This window comes from Hevea brasiliensis, chromosome 1 (assembly GCF_030052815.1).
Source record: "Hevea brasiliensis isolate MT/VB/25A 57/8 chromosome 1, ASM3005281v1, whole genome shotgun sequence".
In the NCBI taxonomy this organism is placed as follows: Eukaryota; Viridiplantae; Streptophyta; class Magnoliopsida; order Malpighiales; family Euphorbiaceae; genus Hevea; species Hevea brasiliensis.
The window spans coordinates 118,575,589-118,592,598 of NC_079493.1; the positions used below are offsets into that span (position 1 = coordinate 118,575,589).

General features: G+C 31.7%; 3 protein-coding genes across 3 annotated transcripts; all 3 read left to right on the forward strand.

The window, feature by feature from the left end:
* The first annotated feature begins 1,712 nt into the window (after positions 1-1,712).
* On the forward strand, positions 1,713-2,690 carry LOC110665852 (ethylene-responsive transcription factor WIN1-like). Its single transcript, XM_021826128.2, has 2 exons — positions 1,713-1,880; positions 1,972-2,690. Exons 1-2 carry the CDS (start codon positions 1,801-1,803, stop codon positions 2,483-2,485), a joined length of 594 nt encoding a protein of 197 aa, XP_021681820.2. The 5' UTR covers positions 1,713-1,800; the 3' UTR covers positions 2,486-2,690.
* A 2,775-nt stretch (positions 2,691-5,465) lies between these two features.
* Positions 5,466-9,561, forward strand: LOC110665842 (uncharacterized). Its single transcript, XM_021826117.2, has 5 exons — positions 5,466-5,637; positions 6,453-6,566; positions 7,242-7,321; positions 8,415-8,539; positions 9,217-9,561. The coding sequence occupies exons 1-5, from the start codon at positions 5,585-5,587 to the stop codon at positions 9,286-9,288; spliced, it is 444 nt and encodes a 147-aa protein (XP_021681809.1). The 5' UTR covers positions 5,466-5,584; the 3' UTR covers positions 9,289-9,561.
* A 943-nt stretch (positions 9,562-10,504) lies between these two features.
* Positions 10,505-12,384, forward strand: LOC110665831 (SPX domain-containing protein 1-like). The gene is made up of 3 exons (XM_021826103.2): positions 10,505-11,011; positions 11,121-11,244; positions 12,059-12,384. Exons 1-3 carry the CDS (start codon positions 10,724-10,726, stop codon positions 12,226-12,228), a joined length of 582 nt encoding a protein of 193 aa, XP_021681795.2. The 5' UTR covers positions 10,505-10,723; the 3' UTR covers positions 12,229-12,384.
* The last annotated feature ends 4,626 nt before the right edge of the window (positions 12,385-17,010 follow it).

Sequence of the window (17,010 nt, forward strand, 5' to 3'; positions counted from 1 at the left end):
CCGGGCATGAAACCAAGCTAATGCAAAATGAATTATAATTTTCTAAGCTACCATGAATATTTTATAGATTTTTAATCAAATTCAAGCTCTAGATAATTAAGAAAAAATAAGGTTTAGGTTTACCTATGCCGATTCCGACCCCGGGAACACGCTCGGGACGTCTGACAACGGTGAGGTAGCCAAAATCTCGACTCAATTCCGAGACTTTTTTGATAGCATGTCTGCCCGGCCCAAAATTTATAGATCCGGACAATCGTTGAATATATTAAAATAAATAAAAATAAGAAAATAATAATAAATATTAAATTAATTAAGTAAAAGAGATGTAGACCAAGAAAATCATACCGTTTTTTTTACAAATTAAAATAATAGACTAAACATCATACAAACTTAATTTTTCTAATATAACAAAATAAATCAATATAATATTAAGCTTCATAATAATACACTATCATTTATAAAAACAATTCAGTTATTATTACAACTGAAACATAACATAAAACAATTAAAATTTTTTATAACTTCTATTCTGCATTCTCTCCATTGTTTTTTTAGCTGCTATAAATTTTCTATAAGGCCTCAGCTTCTTCACAAGGTCAGGTATGTTAAATTCATTACCAATTGCAACAGTTGATTCATTTAAAAATTCTGCACATGGTCAGGTAGGTTTTTATTGCTACGTGGACGTTATTTTTACTAGAGTCCATGCAAAAAAAATCAAAAGGTATAATAATAATAAAATATAAATATATAAGATATAATAATAAATAATATATAATATATACTAAAAAAATTAAAATATTATAATAATAAAAATATAATAAAATAAGATATAATAGAATTATCGACATAATTAATATGTATATATATTTAAAATAGAATAATCTATATAATAATATAATATATTATAAAATTTAAATAAATAACTTCTAAAATTAAAATTAAAATTAAAATTAAAATAATATAAAATTATAATAATATAATAATAATAAACAATAAGAAAAAAATAAATTTCTATAATAAGCTTGGATGTTATTCAAAATGGCATCTGAGCAAAATTGAATTTTATGATCCATACGGCAAAGCGTTATGCCAAAGCAAATTACCTAAATACTAGTATTAGTAGCGTCTTAATGTCAATACACTAGAATTGATAGCGTCCCAATATAAAAATATAAATTAAATAGCATTTTTAACTCTGTTAACTATCATTTTTTATTCTACCTACACAACTCAGTAAAGTTCACCCATTTGTAAATTCTCCCAAACTCATCTCTCTTTGGTTAATTCTTTCCCATTACTTTGCCACCTCAAAGTAAATATATATGCACGATCTGCTATTCTTTGCATTAAACAACTTGCTTAATATATATGCATGATCTGCTATTCTTTGCATTAAACAACTTGCTCTTTCTGTCTGCTATATATGGATTTTCAGCTTTCCAATATTTATCAATCGGAAAATTTTAATTAAATCTCATGAAATCAATATATTTACTTATGTGAATTCCACTGTACAATCAGCTCCGACTAAAACTTTCTGAAAAAATGAGATGTAAAATGGCCAAAATTCAAATCTTAGTAACTCTTTCTCTTTTAAAAAATTTGCACACTAGAAAATAAAAAGATAGATAGCCTTTTGAGCATGTTTGATGAATTTCTCAACACAGGATATGTTATATATAACATGAGCAGTGTAGCTGTGGTTTTTTTGTACCACTAGTTCCTCATTAACTTCTCTCTCTCTCTCTCTCTCTCTCTCTCTCTCTCTCTCAAGATATAGCAGTCAGAGACAGCAAAATGGTACAATCTAAGAAGTTCAGAGGTGTTAGGCAGCGCCACTGGGGCTCATGGGTCTCTGAGATTCGTCACCCGTTATTGTACCTTTCAAGAACTATATATTCATCTTCTAATAAATAATTAATTTCCTTGATTAATTAACTGTTGTTCTTGTTGTGGTTTGTTATATAGGAAAAAAAGGGTGTGGCTGGGAACTTTTGGGACTGCTGAAGAGGCAGCGAGAGCCTACGACGAAGCAGCAGTTTTAATGTGTGGTCATAATGCCAAAACGAACTTCCCTGTGGTCACAGATCAACAAGGCAATCACAAGTTTTCCTTCTCATCTTCTCCTGTTCCTCCTTCCACTGCCCCTATTACTACTCCACTGTCTTCCTCGCTTGGAGCAAAACTCAGCAAATCTTGGAAATCTTCATCTTCTCTCACTTGTCTAAGGCTTGATAATGAGACATGCCGAATTGGAGTATGGCAAAAGCGTGCAGGGCCACATTCTGATTCGAATTGGGTTATGATTGTTGAGCTTGGAAAGAAGGATGGACAAGCATCAGAGTCTAAATTGCCTGGCTGGCAGACATGTACGCCAGAGAAAAGGGTAGGGGAAGAAGGTGATGGTGGTGGTGGCAGTGATGTAGGTGAGGAAAACAGGGTTTCATTGCAGATGATAGAGGAACTACTCAACTGGAACTAAACTATAGATTGCCATTTGAGGAATTCTTCACGGGGCTCAAGCGACATCGGAGCTGATTAATTAGCCAGCTTGCCATATTATTCCATGTGAAAATTCTGTTCGATTACATAGTGTAATTTGCTTGTTCAAAGTTGGAACCAGTTGCTTTAAGTTCATGAGTAGTTAGGAGATAGTAATATTGTCTGCATATGATTTTTTTTTTCTTGGATTTAGTCCATCATAGACTGGAGACAAAATATATATGGAGATACATTTATTAAATATATAAGTTTCATATATTTACGGCTTAGATTCATAATTAACATAGTTTATATGGATTTTTCTTACATTAAATGTCAATTTAAGAGACAAGATATATGATACCATGAATTTTTTTTACATTAAATATTAATTCAAGAGACAAGATATATGATATGACTCATCTATTAAATATATTGATCCCACATAATGATATCGTAGATTTAGTGGATCAAACAAGAATTTCTTCACACACAAAGGTTTCATAAATATAAGAACATTACAAGTGAACTTTTTTTCTTTCCCCAGAGAGGAATTAATAATATAGATTTGATAACAAGACAACCATTTTTGATACCTTTTACTCAGAGAAAGAAAAAAGAAACTATCTTTCCAGTTAAAACAAATTGTGATATCCTTTACCACAAAAATGTAATAATTCCATGTGGTGATGGAGATTTGAAGAGAATTGTTAAAGGCAACAACATAAGTACTTGCAAGGAAATAATGATAAGGGCAACACATTGGAGAAGAAGTGGGGACATGTCCTGGCTGGTGGCCTATAGGTATCATCAATTCCCATTGTGCAGTGGTGTTCCTTCTGATCTCTGATTCATATGTAATGAAGATGCTACTCTTTTCTTCTATGCAAAAACTGTGAAAGTACGTGATAATGGTGATCTTAATTATTCGGCTATCTATATGAAGAAGAGTTAGGTATCTTTATCTTTCATATTTCTCTTTTGGCTGGGGCAAAACTATTCAGTTTAATTAGCACTAATAATAATTGCCCTAGCTACCTAGAGAGTACATACCAAAATTTATAATAATAATAATAATTTATTATAAAAAAAATCCAAACATATTAATAATTTTAAAAAAATTAAATATGAAAAAAGTATAGTAGATAGAATGGACAAATCATGTTTATTGTAAGTGTTTTTCAAAATTAAATAATATTACTTAGAGTTTAAAAATAATTTAGATAAGTTGAGTAAATATTAAAAGGATATATTATATTTATTAATTAATTTATTATACTGATATTAATATGTTACTATAAGAAATATTAAATTTAATTGCAATGATTTTTACTGTTAAATGTAGAAAATTTATTACTATAAATTTATGGTAGCAATATATAAATTGTTAATATAAAATTGTGACAATAAATATTTTATAACAAAATTATACTTGTTATAAAAAAATTATTAACAGTAATAATTATTATTATAAAAAAATTTTAATGATAGCAATAATAATTTTTATATTTTTTTATGTACTATTAGTAATAATTGGTCATATTTATGTTATATGTTAGTTTTATATACAACAAAATTAATATTATTGTAATATTTTTATCGTTAATTCTAATATTTGTTGTAGTATAATATTAAATTAGAAATTATTAATTATATAATATAAATTTAATATTTGTTAAATAATATATAATAAAATAGTATGTAATACAATTTAATATACTAACATTAAAAAATTAAATATCAATATATAAAAGTTACTAATTACATAACATAAGTTTAATATTCATTAAATAACATTTAAAGATAAATAGTATACCATTTATTTAGAACTGATTAAACTTTAAATTCTTAATTTTCTATGTCTATCACGGCTTAAATCGGATTGGATCCAGAGAAAAAGCTTTCGAAAATAAGGAACAAGAATATATATTCTTGCAGGGAGAAGAGGAAAAATTCTTAGATAAGACTACAAAGGATTCAAACTAAAATCAATTGAATTTTTTTAAAATTTTCAGTTTAATTTATAAAATTTTCGGTTTTGAAGATAAAAAAAAATTAAATAGTGATTTATATAGTCAAATCGAACCGAATCGATTTTTGAATTAATTTATTTTTATGAAAAATTTATGAATTATATTTAATTATATATATATATTAATTGTTTAATTTCATTGATTAATGGTTATTAGGTTTAAACCAAAGTTAAAATTAGACCAAATAACTTGAAAATCAAGTCTAAATTAAAAAATCAATCAAAAATCAAACCGAATCAAAAAAAATAGATTTTTTCAATTTTGGTTTGATTCGATTTCTAAAATTGATTTTTAAATTAATTATTTAATTTGAACCGATTAAGACCCACAAAGGATAGAAACTAAAAACAAATATAAAAATTACAAGGAAATATAGTCAAATATAAAAAGAGAGAGAAGAGACTAAAATTTGATTTCAATTAGAAATTCAATTTAGTTTTTTCAATAATTTAGTTCAATTTAATTTTAATAAATTTAATTAGATATTTTAAAAAATTAATTGATAAAATTAAATTAAATAATTTATTTTTTAATTAATTATTTTTATAAAAATTAAATTTAAAATAATTCAATCTGAAATTTAAATCGATAAATTAAATTAAAATAAATTAAACTAAATTTAATATATAAAAAAATTATGATATATTTATAAAAAAAATTATTTTTATAAAATTAATTTTCATTACATTGTAGAGAAATTTTATGTCACTGTGAGTTAAGTGCATACAATTTAATAATTTGCCAAGTAATTGGGCCAATAGTATGGTTATTATTGGTCAATAATCAATTAATCTTCCCTTAACGCAAAAGGTCGAAATATAAGGGGTCATTTGCATTTGTCAGATAGGTAAGGGGCTAAAAGATAAATAAACGAATCATTGAGGCATAATTGCAAATTCATATTTTTCTGGGTAGCTTTTTTTTTTTTTTTTTATCAGATGGGTAGCTTTGATGAGTTGTTATGAAGACGCAAAAATTCCGAGTTCTCTTTGAAGCAGAAAACCAAACAGAGACGAGGAGAAAAGAGGGGAAAGGAAGGGAAAAGGAAGGAAAGAGACCCAGAAAACATGATACTTGCGGTATTATTCGCAAATGTTGAAGGCAACATCTTGATTGAACGGTACGCGTAAATCTCATCCCACGTGTCCTATAATCACACGCATCTTTCTTGATGCATCTCACTCTCATTAGATCAGTTTAACCTTACTTTTGAGCTACCGTTTCCTTTTTCTTTTTGTTTAATTTTTTCGATTTTGGAGACAATTTTCTTGGTTTTGAATACCCTTTTAGTTAGATCTTGCTGGGTTTTTGTTGAATTTGAATTCTGTAAATGGCGCGGTTCCCATTTTACTCTGCTCAAAATTCTTAGTGATTTATATACCATGTTATTGATTTGTGCTTTTGAGTTCTTGTTTGATCCAACTTTTGAGGGGATTCAAATGGCTTCTTGTTGGTTGTTTCAGCTAGCGTGGTACCCAGAAGGGTATGGTATAATTTCTTTTGAAACATATACATCTTGAGTGGTAAAAGCCTGCGACTGCATGTGTTTGATTCTTGAGAGAGAGGCCATGAGAAAACGCTAATAATTAGGAACTTAGGACCATTTCCAGTTGTTCTCGTACCATGACCACATTTTGGTGGGACAAACGCTGGATGATGTACATAAATAGAGTCTTGAGTTTACTGATAAGCAACAGAAACATCTAATGCTAAAGAAATAATCCGCCTTTGCTGTGTTATTCTAGAGGGAGGAATATTAGTAACACTAGTTATTATAAGCTTAAAAAAATGATGTGTTTGTGCGTAGAAATTGTCTTGTTGAAGACAGGAGTCAGCCATCATTTTAACCATCCTGATGATCTCAGTAGGGGTTTTTTAGGATGTGATCAAAATGGTCATCATATTTATTCAAGTGTTTTAATAATATATTTGCAGGTTTAGTGGAGTTCCAGCTGAGGAACGGCTGCATTGGAGATCATTCTTAGTTAAGCTGGGGGCAGATAATCTTAAAGGTGTAAAAAATGAAGAGCTTCTTGTTGCATCCCATAAGTATGTATACCTTTGTTATTTTAAGAGTATCTATTTAGATGCAACTAATAGTTTGAATTAAAGTGTGTTTTTAATTTGGAAAAGATATGTTACATCTATATCCAAGGATGATTGTATCAATTATAAAGTGCCATTTGTTTGCTTGTTGGATCCACAGTTTCTAGAGTTACAGTTTCCATTTTCCTAGAGCCACTGATGTTTGGACTGTGGCTTTAACATCTTTGTTGATCGCCAAGAAGAAACCTTGAAAACTGCCTTGAGAATGTAGCTAATATGTGTATGAAATACTTCATTCTATTACTGTGTTATGGCCATAATTTTAATTAAAGTCGTGCAAATTGCAATATAAAACTAGAACTCTGCATTGTTTTCAAATTTAAATCAACAAGGTGTCTTTTGTTTGAGAAAATTGTATTTTTAAAAATTTTGAACGTTTTCTGTGTGTTAAATTGAACTTTCTGCTACTTAATTCTGTCATTTGTTTGTTATTAACAAAATTATTTGCATTTATGATCTTAATTATATTTATATAAATTGGAACCTATAGGCATTTGGAAGCAAAGAAAATTTGATATCTTCCGTTTGATTTGTTGATGTTCCAATTAACTACTTCTTGTAGTATTTCTCTTGCATTGTAAAATCATTTTAGGATTCATTGAAATGTTTTCTTACCAGGTCAGTTTACATCGTATACACAGTACTTGGGGATGTCAGCATTTTTGTTGTTGGCAAGGATGAGTATGATGAACTTGCCTGTGAGTATATGTTCCTTCTTTTACCCCTTGTTGTTAATGCAAAGATGTGTAGTCAGTTAAGCTTATCGATGAAAAAAAATCATTCTGAGGTTTAAGACCCTCTAGTTTTAGCGACTTGCAATCAAAGCTTTCATTTTTGGCTCTCTTGACGTAAAGTCTCTTGATTTAAAGTTTCTGACATTCTGTGAGGACCAGGCTCAGACTAGCTTGGCAATTATAACAGCCTGTTAGAATGCAAAGTTGATGTTTTAACTTAGAAGTAAAGGAAAATTTTTTAATACCTCTGTTTCCTGGGAAATTGTGGTGGCAACTGTCTGGACTGTAATGTGAAAGTTCTTTTTAGAAAAAAAAAATGGTTTCAACAGATTTAATTCGGAAATTCAGTTTAGTTTTTTCAATAATTTAGCTTGGTTCGATTTTTTATTTTAACAAATTTAATTTATTTAATTGAATATTTTGAGAAAATAATTGATAAAACTGAATCTAATAGTTTAGTTTTTTTAATTAATTACTTTTATGGAAATTAAATTTAAAATGAGTCCACAATAAATTCAATATGAGGCTCAAACTGAAAAATCAAACTAAAATAAATTGAACTAAATTGATTTGGCTTGATTTAGTCTGTTAATTTTTTTTTTCGTTTTTCTAATTCAGTTCAATTCTATTTTCTCCTTAATTCCCTTTGATATGGTTTGGTCTATTAAAAATTTTGATTTATTCATTTTTTTAATTTTCAAATCGAACCAAACAGAACAATGCTCATCTTTAGTGGGATTTTGTCATTGGCAGGGAAACCTGCCATTAGCAGAAAATGTGAGCACAAGGTGGCTAGAGTTTTTTTTTGTTTCTTTCCTTTTTGATACAAAGGTGGGAGAGACCCCATAAAAACAGCATACGAGAATGCAAAGTTGATGTTTTAATTTAGAAGTAAAGGAAAATTTTTTTATACCTCTGTTTCCTGAGAAATTGTGGTGGCAACTGTCTGGACTGTAATTTGAAAGTTCTTTTTTAGGGAAAAAAAAAAGGAAAGATCTGAGAGATACAGATAGTGTGACTGATAGTATCACTACTGATCGTCTGGGTTTTTCTGTAGTGGCAGAAGTCATTTTTGCTATCACATCAGCCGTGAAGGATGTATGTGGGAAGCCTCCAACTGAGCGCCTTTTCCTTGACAAGTATGGGAAGATATGCTTATGCCTAGATGAAATTGTTTGGAAGGTAAAAGTGATAAGTTGAAAAATTCTTATTGTCTATTTGGCATCGAGGTTAAAACTGCTTTTTCATTGGTTTACAATTTTTATGACCAATTCATGTCAACTATTTTAGATTTTTTTTATTGCTTTCTGTTAGCATCAAGATAGTGCTTTTCTTTAACAGTAGTTGCAACAATAATGAATAATACCAAATACATTTAGAATCTTTAAAACAAGTGGGAAACCATAAATTTTCTGAGATATTCCTGAGGGTTTTGTCCATCCTTAATATAATTTCATTGATCAATGCTGACATCGTAAATTGTTGATCATATATGATAATTGCTGGACATATTTCTAATCTTTTATTTGGCTAGAAGCATGTGGTGAATCCTTTCTTTGATTATTTCATTATAGGTAGGGTAGCTCAGACTCTTTAAATTTGGTTATGACCCCATAATTCATGTCAGCACTACCTTGTTGTGGATGTCTTGATTTTGCTATTTCAGTAACATGGCATCTAAGCATTGCTATGTCCTGGTGTGGCAGTTATGTAATTTTGCGTACTGTCTGCTGGACAACTATGCATTTTGCTTCTGCTATTCTTACATCTTCATTTGTTCCTGCTATTTCTTACATCTTCAATTGTTCCTGCTATTTCTTACATCTTCAAATACTCATTTTCTTTTTCATTTTTTGAAGGGATTGCTGGAGAATACAGACAAAGATAGAATTAGAAGAGTAATGAGATTAAAACCTCCTACAGAGTTCTGAGTCCAGAATCTGCTTGCAGTGACGAGGCAAATGGAGTTGGAAAGATATATTTTTGTATAATATGGACATCATGCTGGATTTTATTGTCTCCATGTGATCATCGTTGTTCTTGATCCATACTATACTTTTTTTTTATGCTCTACAGAAGGCTGTTAGATCCAAGTATTGTGTTTTCCTTATTGGTGACCTTTTATATTATTTGCTGTATCAATATATTTACTTTGATGTGAATGCCATAAAACTGCTTAAAAAAATATTGAAGTGATTAAGACATCCGAAAATCCCTTCACTCTACAATGCTTTAAATTTTTTGGAAAGAATCCTTAGAGATGAATGCACTGTCGACTATTTCTAATTTGAAAGTTTGAGATGCTCAATTAGAATTTTGTTTTGGAGCATTCAAGATTCTCAAAAGCGTGAGGCATGGTGGTCTGATTGAGAAATAGCAAGAGCTTAATGTATGCTGTTTTGGCGGAAGTTGCTTATTGTGGTTGAAATGTTCTTTCCCTTACCAGAGACTGATTTAACGAGTTTAATAATTATTGAATTAAATATTTATATTTAAATTTATATATTTATTATATATATTTAAATATTTAATTTAATAATTATAAAATTTCTCTCATATCGGATTGAGTTCCTATATCAGATCAAGTTTATATTAGATGTAATTTTTTACTTTATTAGGACGAGAAACTTATATGAAGTTGGCTTATGATATCATCTGACCATAATACCATCCAGTGGGACCTTAGGGTAGTCTAATTTATAAGTACAAAGTACACACAAGTTCGAAAGTGTCCACTTCTGCAACTCATAAAAAATACATTTGAACGGCTTCGGAGAAACCCCCAATAAATTTCATGTTCCAAATAGATGGAGAGTGCCCAGTGGGCCGGCTACGCAATGTCTATAATTAATTAAGTCCCACTAGCCACAAAAATTCAAGTTTAGTTAAATTCCAAGCTATAATACTTGTCATTACAAACTTAAACTGTGTGGATTTTTGAAAATGCAGCCACATTCTTGAGCCCATCGTTGTAATGTTCCCCATTAAAGAGTCGTCCACAGCACAAACGACATTAACTAGATGGCTGGGAGAAACAGACAATAATGTATAGTAAACCATTTTCGATTGGTCTAAGGAAAGATCCTGCGCTGTTCTCTCAGGACAGATTTTACTTCTAATCAAAATTCACGACTCTGATAAGAAAATGCTTCAACTGAGTATATATGGGTTCCGCCTTACCATACATTTCACATAGCATTTCGATTGGTTCGAGGATACATTCGCTTGGTTAAGCATAAATTCGACCTTTGAGAATATTTCCTCTAGGACAAAAAGAATATGCTGGCATAAACTTCATTATATGTGAAAATGTTTTCCCACATTCTCTTCTCCAACATTGGAGCCAAGACAAGAAGGTGGTGAAAGATGAAATACGGAAAGAGGCTTCGTGATGAGATTGAGAGAACCTTTCCTGAATGGAAAGGTCAGTTCATATCTTACAAGAAGTTGAAGAAGCAGTTGAAGCTGATTAATCCAAGATCGTCCAAGGGAAAATTAATTAATGCTAGATGGCCAAGGTTTGCCACCAGAAGATTTTTGGAAGTGAATAATATGAGACTCAGCATTGGATTTATCAGATTATTAGATAATGAACTCAATAAAATTAATATGTTTTATTTTGATAAAGAGGAAGACTATATTATTAGATTAAAGGTACTTGTCTGCTTAGATTCATAAAATTTGATGGGTTTTGGTCATTCTTTTCTTTGCTAGTGTAAAATAATTTGGTTGGAAACAGTTACAACATGGGTTGGTATTGCAGGAGCTGCAAGTTAGAGCAGAAAACTTGGCTAGTGATGAAGAGAAGCTACAAGTGCAGAAGGATATCTTAAAATTTCATGGAGAAATGGTTCTACTGCTCCATTACAGTGTCCTTAACTTCACAGGTACATCCTCTTTTTTTCCCTCCTTATTGATGAAGATGTTGAACACATATGGAGCCAATAAACTGGAAATTTCTTATAATTTATGACAGAATGTTCAAAAAATTTCAAGGAGCCTTCAAGTTTATGAGAAACTATACAAAAATTGAGAAAGGATTTGGAAGGATTCTCAGTTGAGGTCAACTGGATCATAATGAACTTTCATGAAATGATTGTTTGGTTCATTGTTCAATTGAATTTTTATTTCATTAAATTCCATTATGTTATGTTGCATTCTATCAGTAACTAGGCCTCTTTTTGGGGATTCAAGTTTACCTTGCTTCTAACTAAATCAGAAGCAAGGATCCTAAAACTAACATCCTTCATGTTGAGCTTCAAAACCAGAAACAAATAACTGAAGCATTTTCAGAGCCAGAGGTAGAATTTGTCTTTTTAAATGCTGCTTAGCCAATTTCATCCAGCTTAAACAAGATTAAGAGTAGTCATTAGACCATTAGACAGCTTAATAGAGTTGCATGTCTTTTTCTGCCCAGAAAAACTGCGGCCCCTGAAATTTTTGTGCCATTTTCTTTCCCAAAAAAGGGGGGAGGGATGGCCTTGCATTCTTGTTGGAAGCTAGAGATTTCAACCAACCAAGATTGTACATTCTCTCATTAATGCCAGAGCAGAATATTTTATTTCCATGGACAGATTTAAAATTTGAAAACTCACGATCCTATATGTAACATTTTGATTGTTGGCTTTTCTTGTGAGTGTGTATATATATATATATATATATATATGTTCTGTAAATGGGTTCTTAATGCTCAAAAAACAGGACTTATCAAGATTGTCAAGAAGCACAACAAGCGGACAGGCACAACCTTTCAGTTTTCCTCCATGCCAAGGGTTATGCAGCAACCATTCTTCTCCACTGATCTGCTTTACAAGCTTATGAGGGAATGTGAAGCAATGCTCGGTCGTCTCTTTCTTCCACAAGACCCTTGATGCCATTCCCAAGTTGGCTTAGTTCATGTACTTGGGGGCAATCGAGCCCTTCACTTCTCATATTTTTTTCCTTTTCTATGGCTTGTATTAGATGGCATTGCCAGCTAATTTATCATGTTTGTGTATATAGTACATCAGCACAATATCCTCTAATAAAATTGTTATGGAAATCAATAATATATATTAATATATTTAAGCTTAGAAATGTATATGCAAAATTTGACATTTTTCTTGGCTAATACTTTGATAAATGTACTTTAACTTCTTTATTATTTAGCCATGTGGCAACGTGTTGATGTGCATTCTTCCTATTCAGCTGGCAACGTTAAGGCTTTCATCAGGTCAGGCTTTAAGGAAGCCAGACGAGGACCAATTTCTCTCTCAATTGTGTAATATGCTTCTAATCCAGTCACAACAGAAACAGAAATGGCCAAAAAATCACAAGAAATGCTTGAGAGAACAGGATACTTGGGGCTTGCAGCTCTCCACCAACTCAAGGTATCAAAATCTTGGCTCCATGTTAAGACACCATCTTCCAGATACAAATCCAGATCTGACTTTGCAGGATAGTTATTAGCTTCAACAAACTGCTGGTACTCTTGTAATAAATCAGAACAACCATAAGAAGCTTGCTTGGAAGAATCCTGTCCTGAGTTAAAAGAAGTTGAATCAGTCATGGATTCCTGCTTTGAGAAAAATGAGTTAAGTAATCACCATAGAGACCATCAATGACGTTTATAACAGTTGTCAGATCTGTGCAGGCAACATTTACACCATTCCTTGACAAATAAACTCTAGTTACTTCATCTTGCACCGAGGATTCATTACTGTAGCCATCGCCAAAACCATGAACATATTCTTCAAATAATTGTCAAGCTTCTCAAGCATTTTCTCAGCTATGGAGCTGATAAAACTGTCTGAACCAAATGATGACTGTGCTAAACTTGCACAACCTCTTGAAGTTCATGAAGATATAGGTTTGCAATTGGCTGTCAGCACCTTCGACCTTCTTCCACTCATCAGCAGTAAGCTTTTCATAGCCATCATACACATCTTTGCTCCATTCCCCGTTGGCCTCAAACTCTAAAGCTCCCTTCAGGTTAGTGTACTTATTTTTCCAAGTATACACTGTCTTTCCAAAACTCATAAAATTGATCAATCTTAAGCATAATTTCAGATATACCCTTGAAAGCATCCTCCACCATTAACTTAAAGACATCAGCACAACAATACAGGCGAAACTGCTGAAAACCAAATGCAAGTTTCCTCTTTTCTTGCACAAAATTTTTCATCATGTCAACTCTTTCATCAACATACCAACAGTTTTCCGAAGTAATATTGGATATTTTGTGGCCTGTGTCCCAGTCAGTTAAACACTTCAAATGGCTTCAGGCAAGCAATCATCATCAAATGAACTATTAATAGGCCTAAAACTGATTACCCAGAATTCCAACCAATATCAATGAAATGTGCAGTTAAGCACATATACTCACCAGCTACTGGACATCTCAATGAAACAACTGAAAGGCTAATTTGTCCAGCCAAATTTCTCAAAAACCTTTTAGTTATTGTCTTCTCTTCCTCATAAATGTTAAGGCACTCAGCTTGGACTGCTTCAGCACATAACTTAATGTTAGTTAACGTTTGAATTGGCATGCCGGTCACTGGTAAAATATTCTGAACGCAAGTAAAAAACGCCACAGTTCTTAGATGTTCTTTTCCTTCAAAATCAATATAACAGTTGTTAAAACTCTCAGAATCAGAGTCTACAAAAAATTCATCATCACCAGCACTGCCACAATGACATTAACGATGGCTAGCATCACAGCTCCCTTCGACGTCCTTATCCCCACTGCCACGATGGCGTTTATGATGGCTAGCATCAAAGTACTCTATTGATTCTTCTCGTGTCTCATCGATGATATTGTTATTATAGATGAGACACGAGAAGAGTCAATAGAAAGTTAGAACTTTGGAGAAGTACTCTATGTAAAAAGGTTTTAAGTTAAGTAGAACGAAAACAAAACACATGCATTATAAGTTCAGTGAAGCCAAACTGGTGATAGGAAAGGAGTTAGTTTGAATAGAGTGATACTGTCCCAAAGTAATCGCTTTAAATATGTAGGCTCAGTCCCTTCAAGTAGATGATGGATGCGAGGAGGATGTTAGTAATAGGATTAAAGCCGGGTGGTTGAAGTGGAGATGTGACACGGAAGTTTTATGTGATCAGTAAAATTCCCAATAAGTTGAAAAAAAAATTTTACAGTACAGTCATACGACCGGGTATATTATATGATAGTAAGTGTTGGGCATTGAAAGAGTCGTATGCGTCTAAGATAAGAGTTGCAGGGATGAGAATATTAAGGTGGATGAGTGGCCATACTAAACTAGATAAAGTCCGTAATTAGAGTATTAGAGAAAATGTAGGAGTGGTGCCAATCGAAGATAAGTTGAGAGAAAAAAGATTGAGATGATTTGATCATGTAAAGCGTAGACATACGGAGGCTCCAGTTAGACAAGTAGAGCACGTAAGGTTAGAGGATAGAAAGAAAAAAAGGAGTAGACTTAAATTGACTTAGAGGAAAGTAGTACAACATAACCTAGAAGCATTACACATTTCTGAGGATTTAATCCAAAATTGTTTAGAGTGGAGAAAGCGAATCCATATAGCCGACCCCAAATTTTTGAAATAAATGCTTAGTTAAGTTGAGTTGAGCTAACAAGCAAAAGCAGATCATCATCGGGCCCCAAAAAAAAAAACAGATAGCCTAAAACCATAAACGTCAAAAACACACTTGAATACGGAGAAAAATAATATAACAATCTTCAAATAAAGAAACAAAAAATGCATACACATGGGACTAGAAAGCTAAAATCTTGATGAACAGGTTTGGACTCGATTCCATAAGAATAAACAAATTTCCATTAGATAAATTTATTTGTTTTGTTTGGTTTTTATGGGTAGATTATTGGACGTTCGATTTTCTTGTAGTAATTTCAACAAACAACAATCAGGCATATGTAGAGCACAAATCAAGAAAGTAAAATCAATACATTAGAGAACAAACCTGTGACCATATTGACAAAAAAAAAAAAAAAAAATTCTTATTCCCTCTCTCTTTATGCAGGCACTGGGATTTGGGAGAAGAGTTTCTCAGTTAAGTAGTAATTTTACATCCATAAAAGATTACAAGTTACAGGGAAAGTAGCGCCAAAAATAGAGAGCATCATCCTGATTTGCGCAGGAAATATCCTAGCTAGTGCCCAGTACCCAACAATATTTTGCATTTTTTTAAAATAAAATTTTACAATATTAAAAGGTATAAAATTAAAATATATTTATTATATATAATAAAAAAGAGAGTTAAATTAATAAAATAATATTTTATAAATTAAAGAAAATTAATAAAAAATAAAAAATTGGCTAATCTAATCAAATATTTAAATTATTATTGTGAATTAATTCATCTAATTAAGTCAATTACTAAAATAGAAATTAATGTGAAAATATAAGAATAAATTAATAAAATTTAAAAGTTTGACAAAATTTAAAAAAATTTATTTTTTTATAATCTGTCCTATAAATAATACATAACATATATTAATTATATATATATAATAAAAAATAAAAATGTAACACCCTTAATTTTTAAATTACTTATTTTATGGGTCAATATTAATATTTTATTTTATTAAAATTTTGAAAAATTATTTAAATTTTTTTTGAATTTTAGAAATCGGGTTTGATTTTTCAAAATCAATAAACTTTGTTAATTTTCACAAATTTATTTAAAAACCACGTGGCAAAACTAAAAATATATTTAGATTTTACAAATCTTTCTGAGTTTTCTGAAATTTTTCTGAATTTTTTGGCCTTATTTTTTATCCTAAGGCAGAGTAAAAATTCAATTTTTGATATTTTGAATCGGACAGACCAAATCGAACTAAACCGGATTCGACCGATCAAATCGGAGCGGCCCTCTCCTTTTTCCTCCCCTCCCACGTCACTCCTGATACCCTCCCCTTCCCATCGCGATTTCTCTCTCCTTCCTCCTCCCCTCACTAGCAACCGCCACCCCTCCTTCCCCAGCTCACCGACGCACCTCCAGAAACCTCCCCCCACTGCTTACCGTCGCTCCAGTGGCCAGAAAAGCAAGCGCGAAGCTCCTTCAACGCGCCACACGACTTCTCATTTTCCTGGCCAAAATCTAGTTGATTCGGCTACCGATTGAATCGGGTCTTGTTTCAAAACCCATCTATACCTCAAGAGCTTTTCATAAACACTAAGAACACAAAAATCTATTGAGCGGTTTGTCCAATTTTTGCTCAGAAAATTTTGGCCCATTTTGACTTTTGGGCTAGATTTCTCACAAATCGTGAACCCCACAAAAAATCCGAGAGTACCGGAGTGCTCCCCTCGATAAGAGCTTTGCGGCAATACCCATTTCAAAATTTTTCGATACCATTTTTCTGTGGATCCCACCGAACTTCGCAGTATTTTTCTGGATATTAAATGAGCTTAATAAATTCCATAAAAATTATGTACTAACTCCCGTGTTTTGGGCTTCATGTAGGTACATTCAATTCGCGAAAATTCGACTATTGATCGGGTCTACATTTTTAGGTTGGACAAACAGGCAACCGAAGCTACTTCAGAACCAGGTCAAGATTATAGGCCACTCCATAGTTTTTAGACATCCCGAATACATTTCCAGTATCAGAATTGGCGTAGGTAAGCCCAAACCTTAAGTTTTCTTAATTATTTAGTTTTTGGGTTTAGAT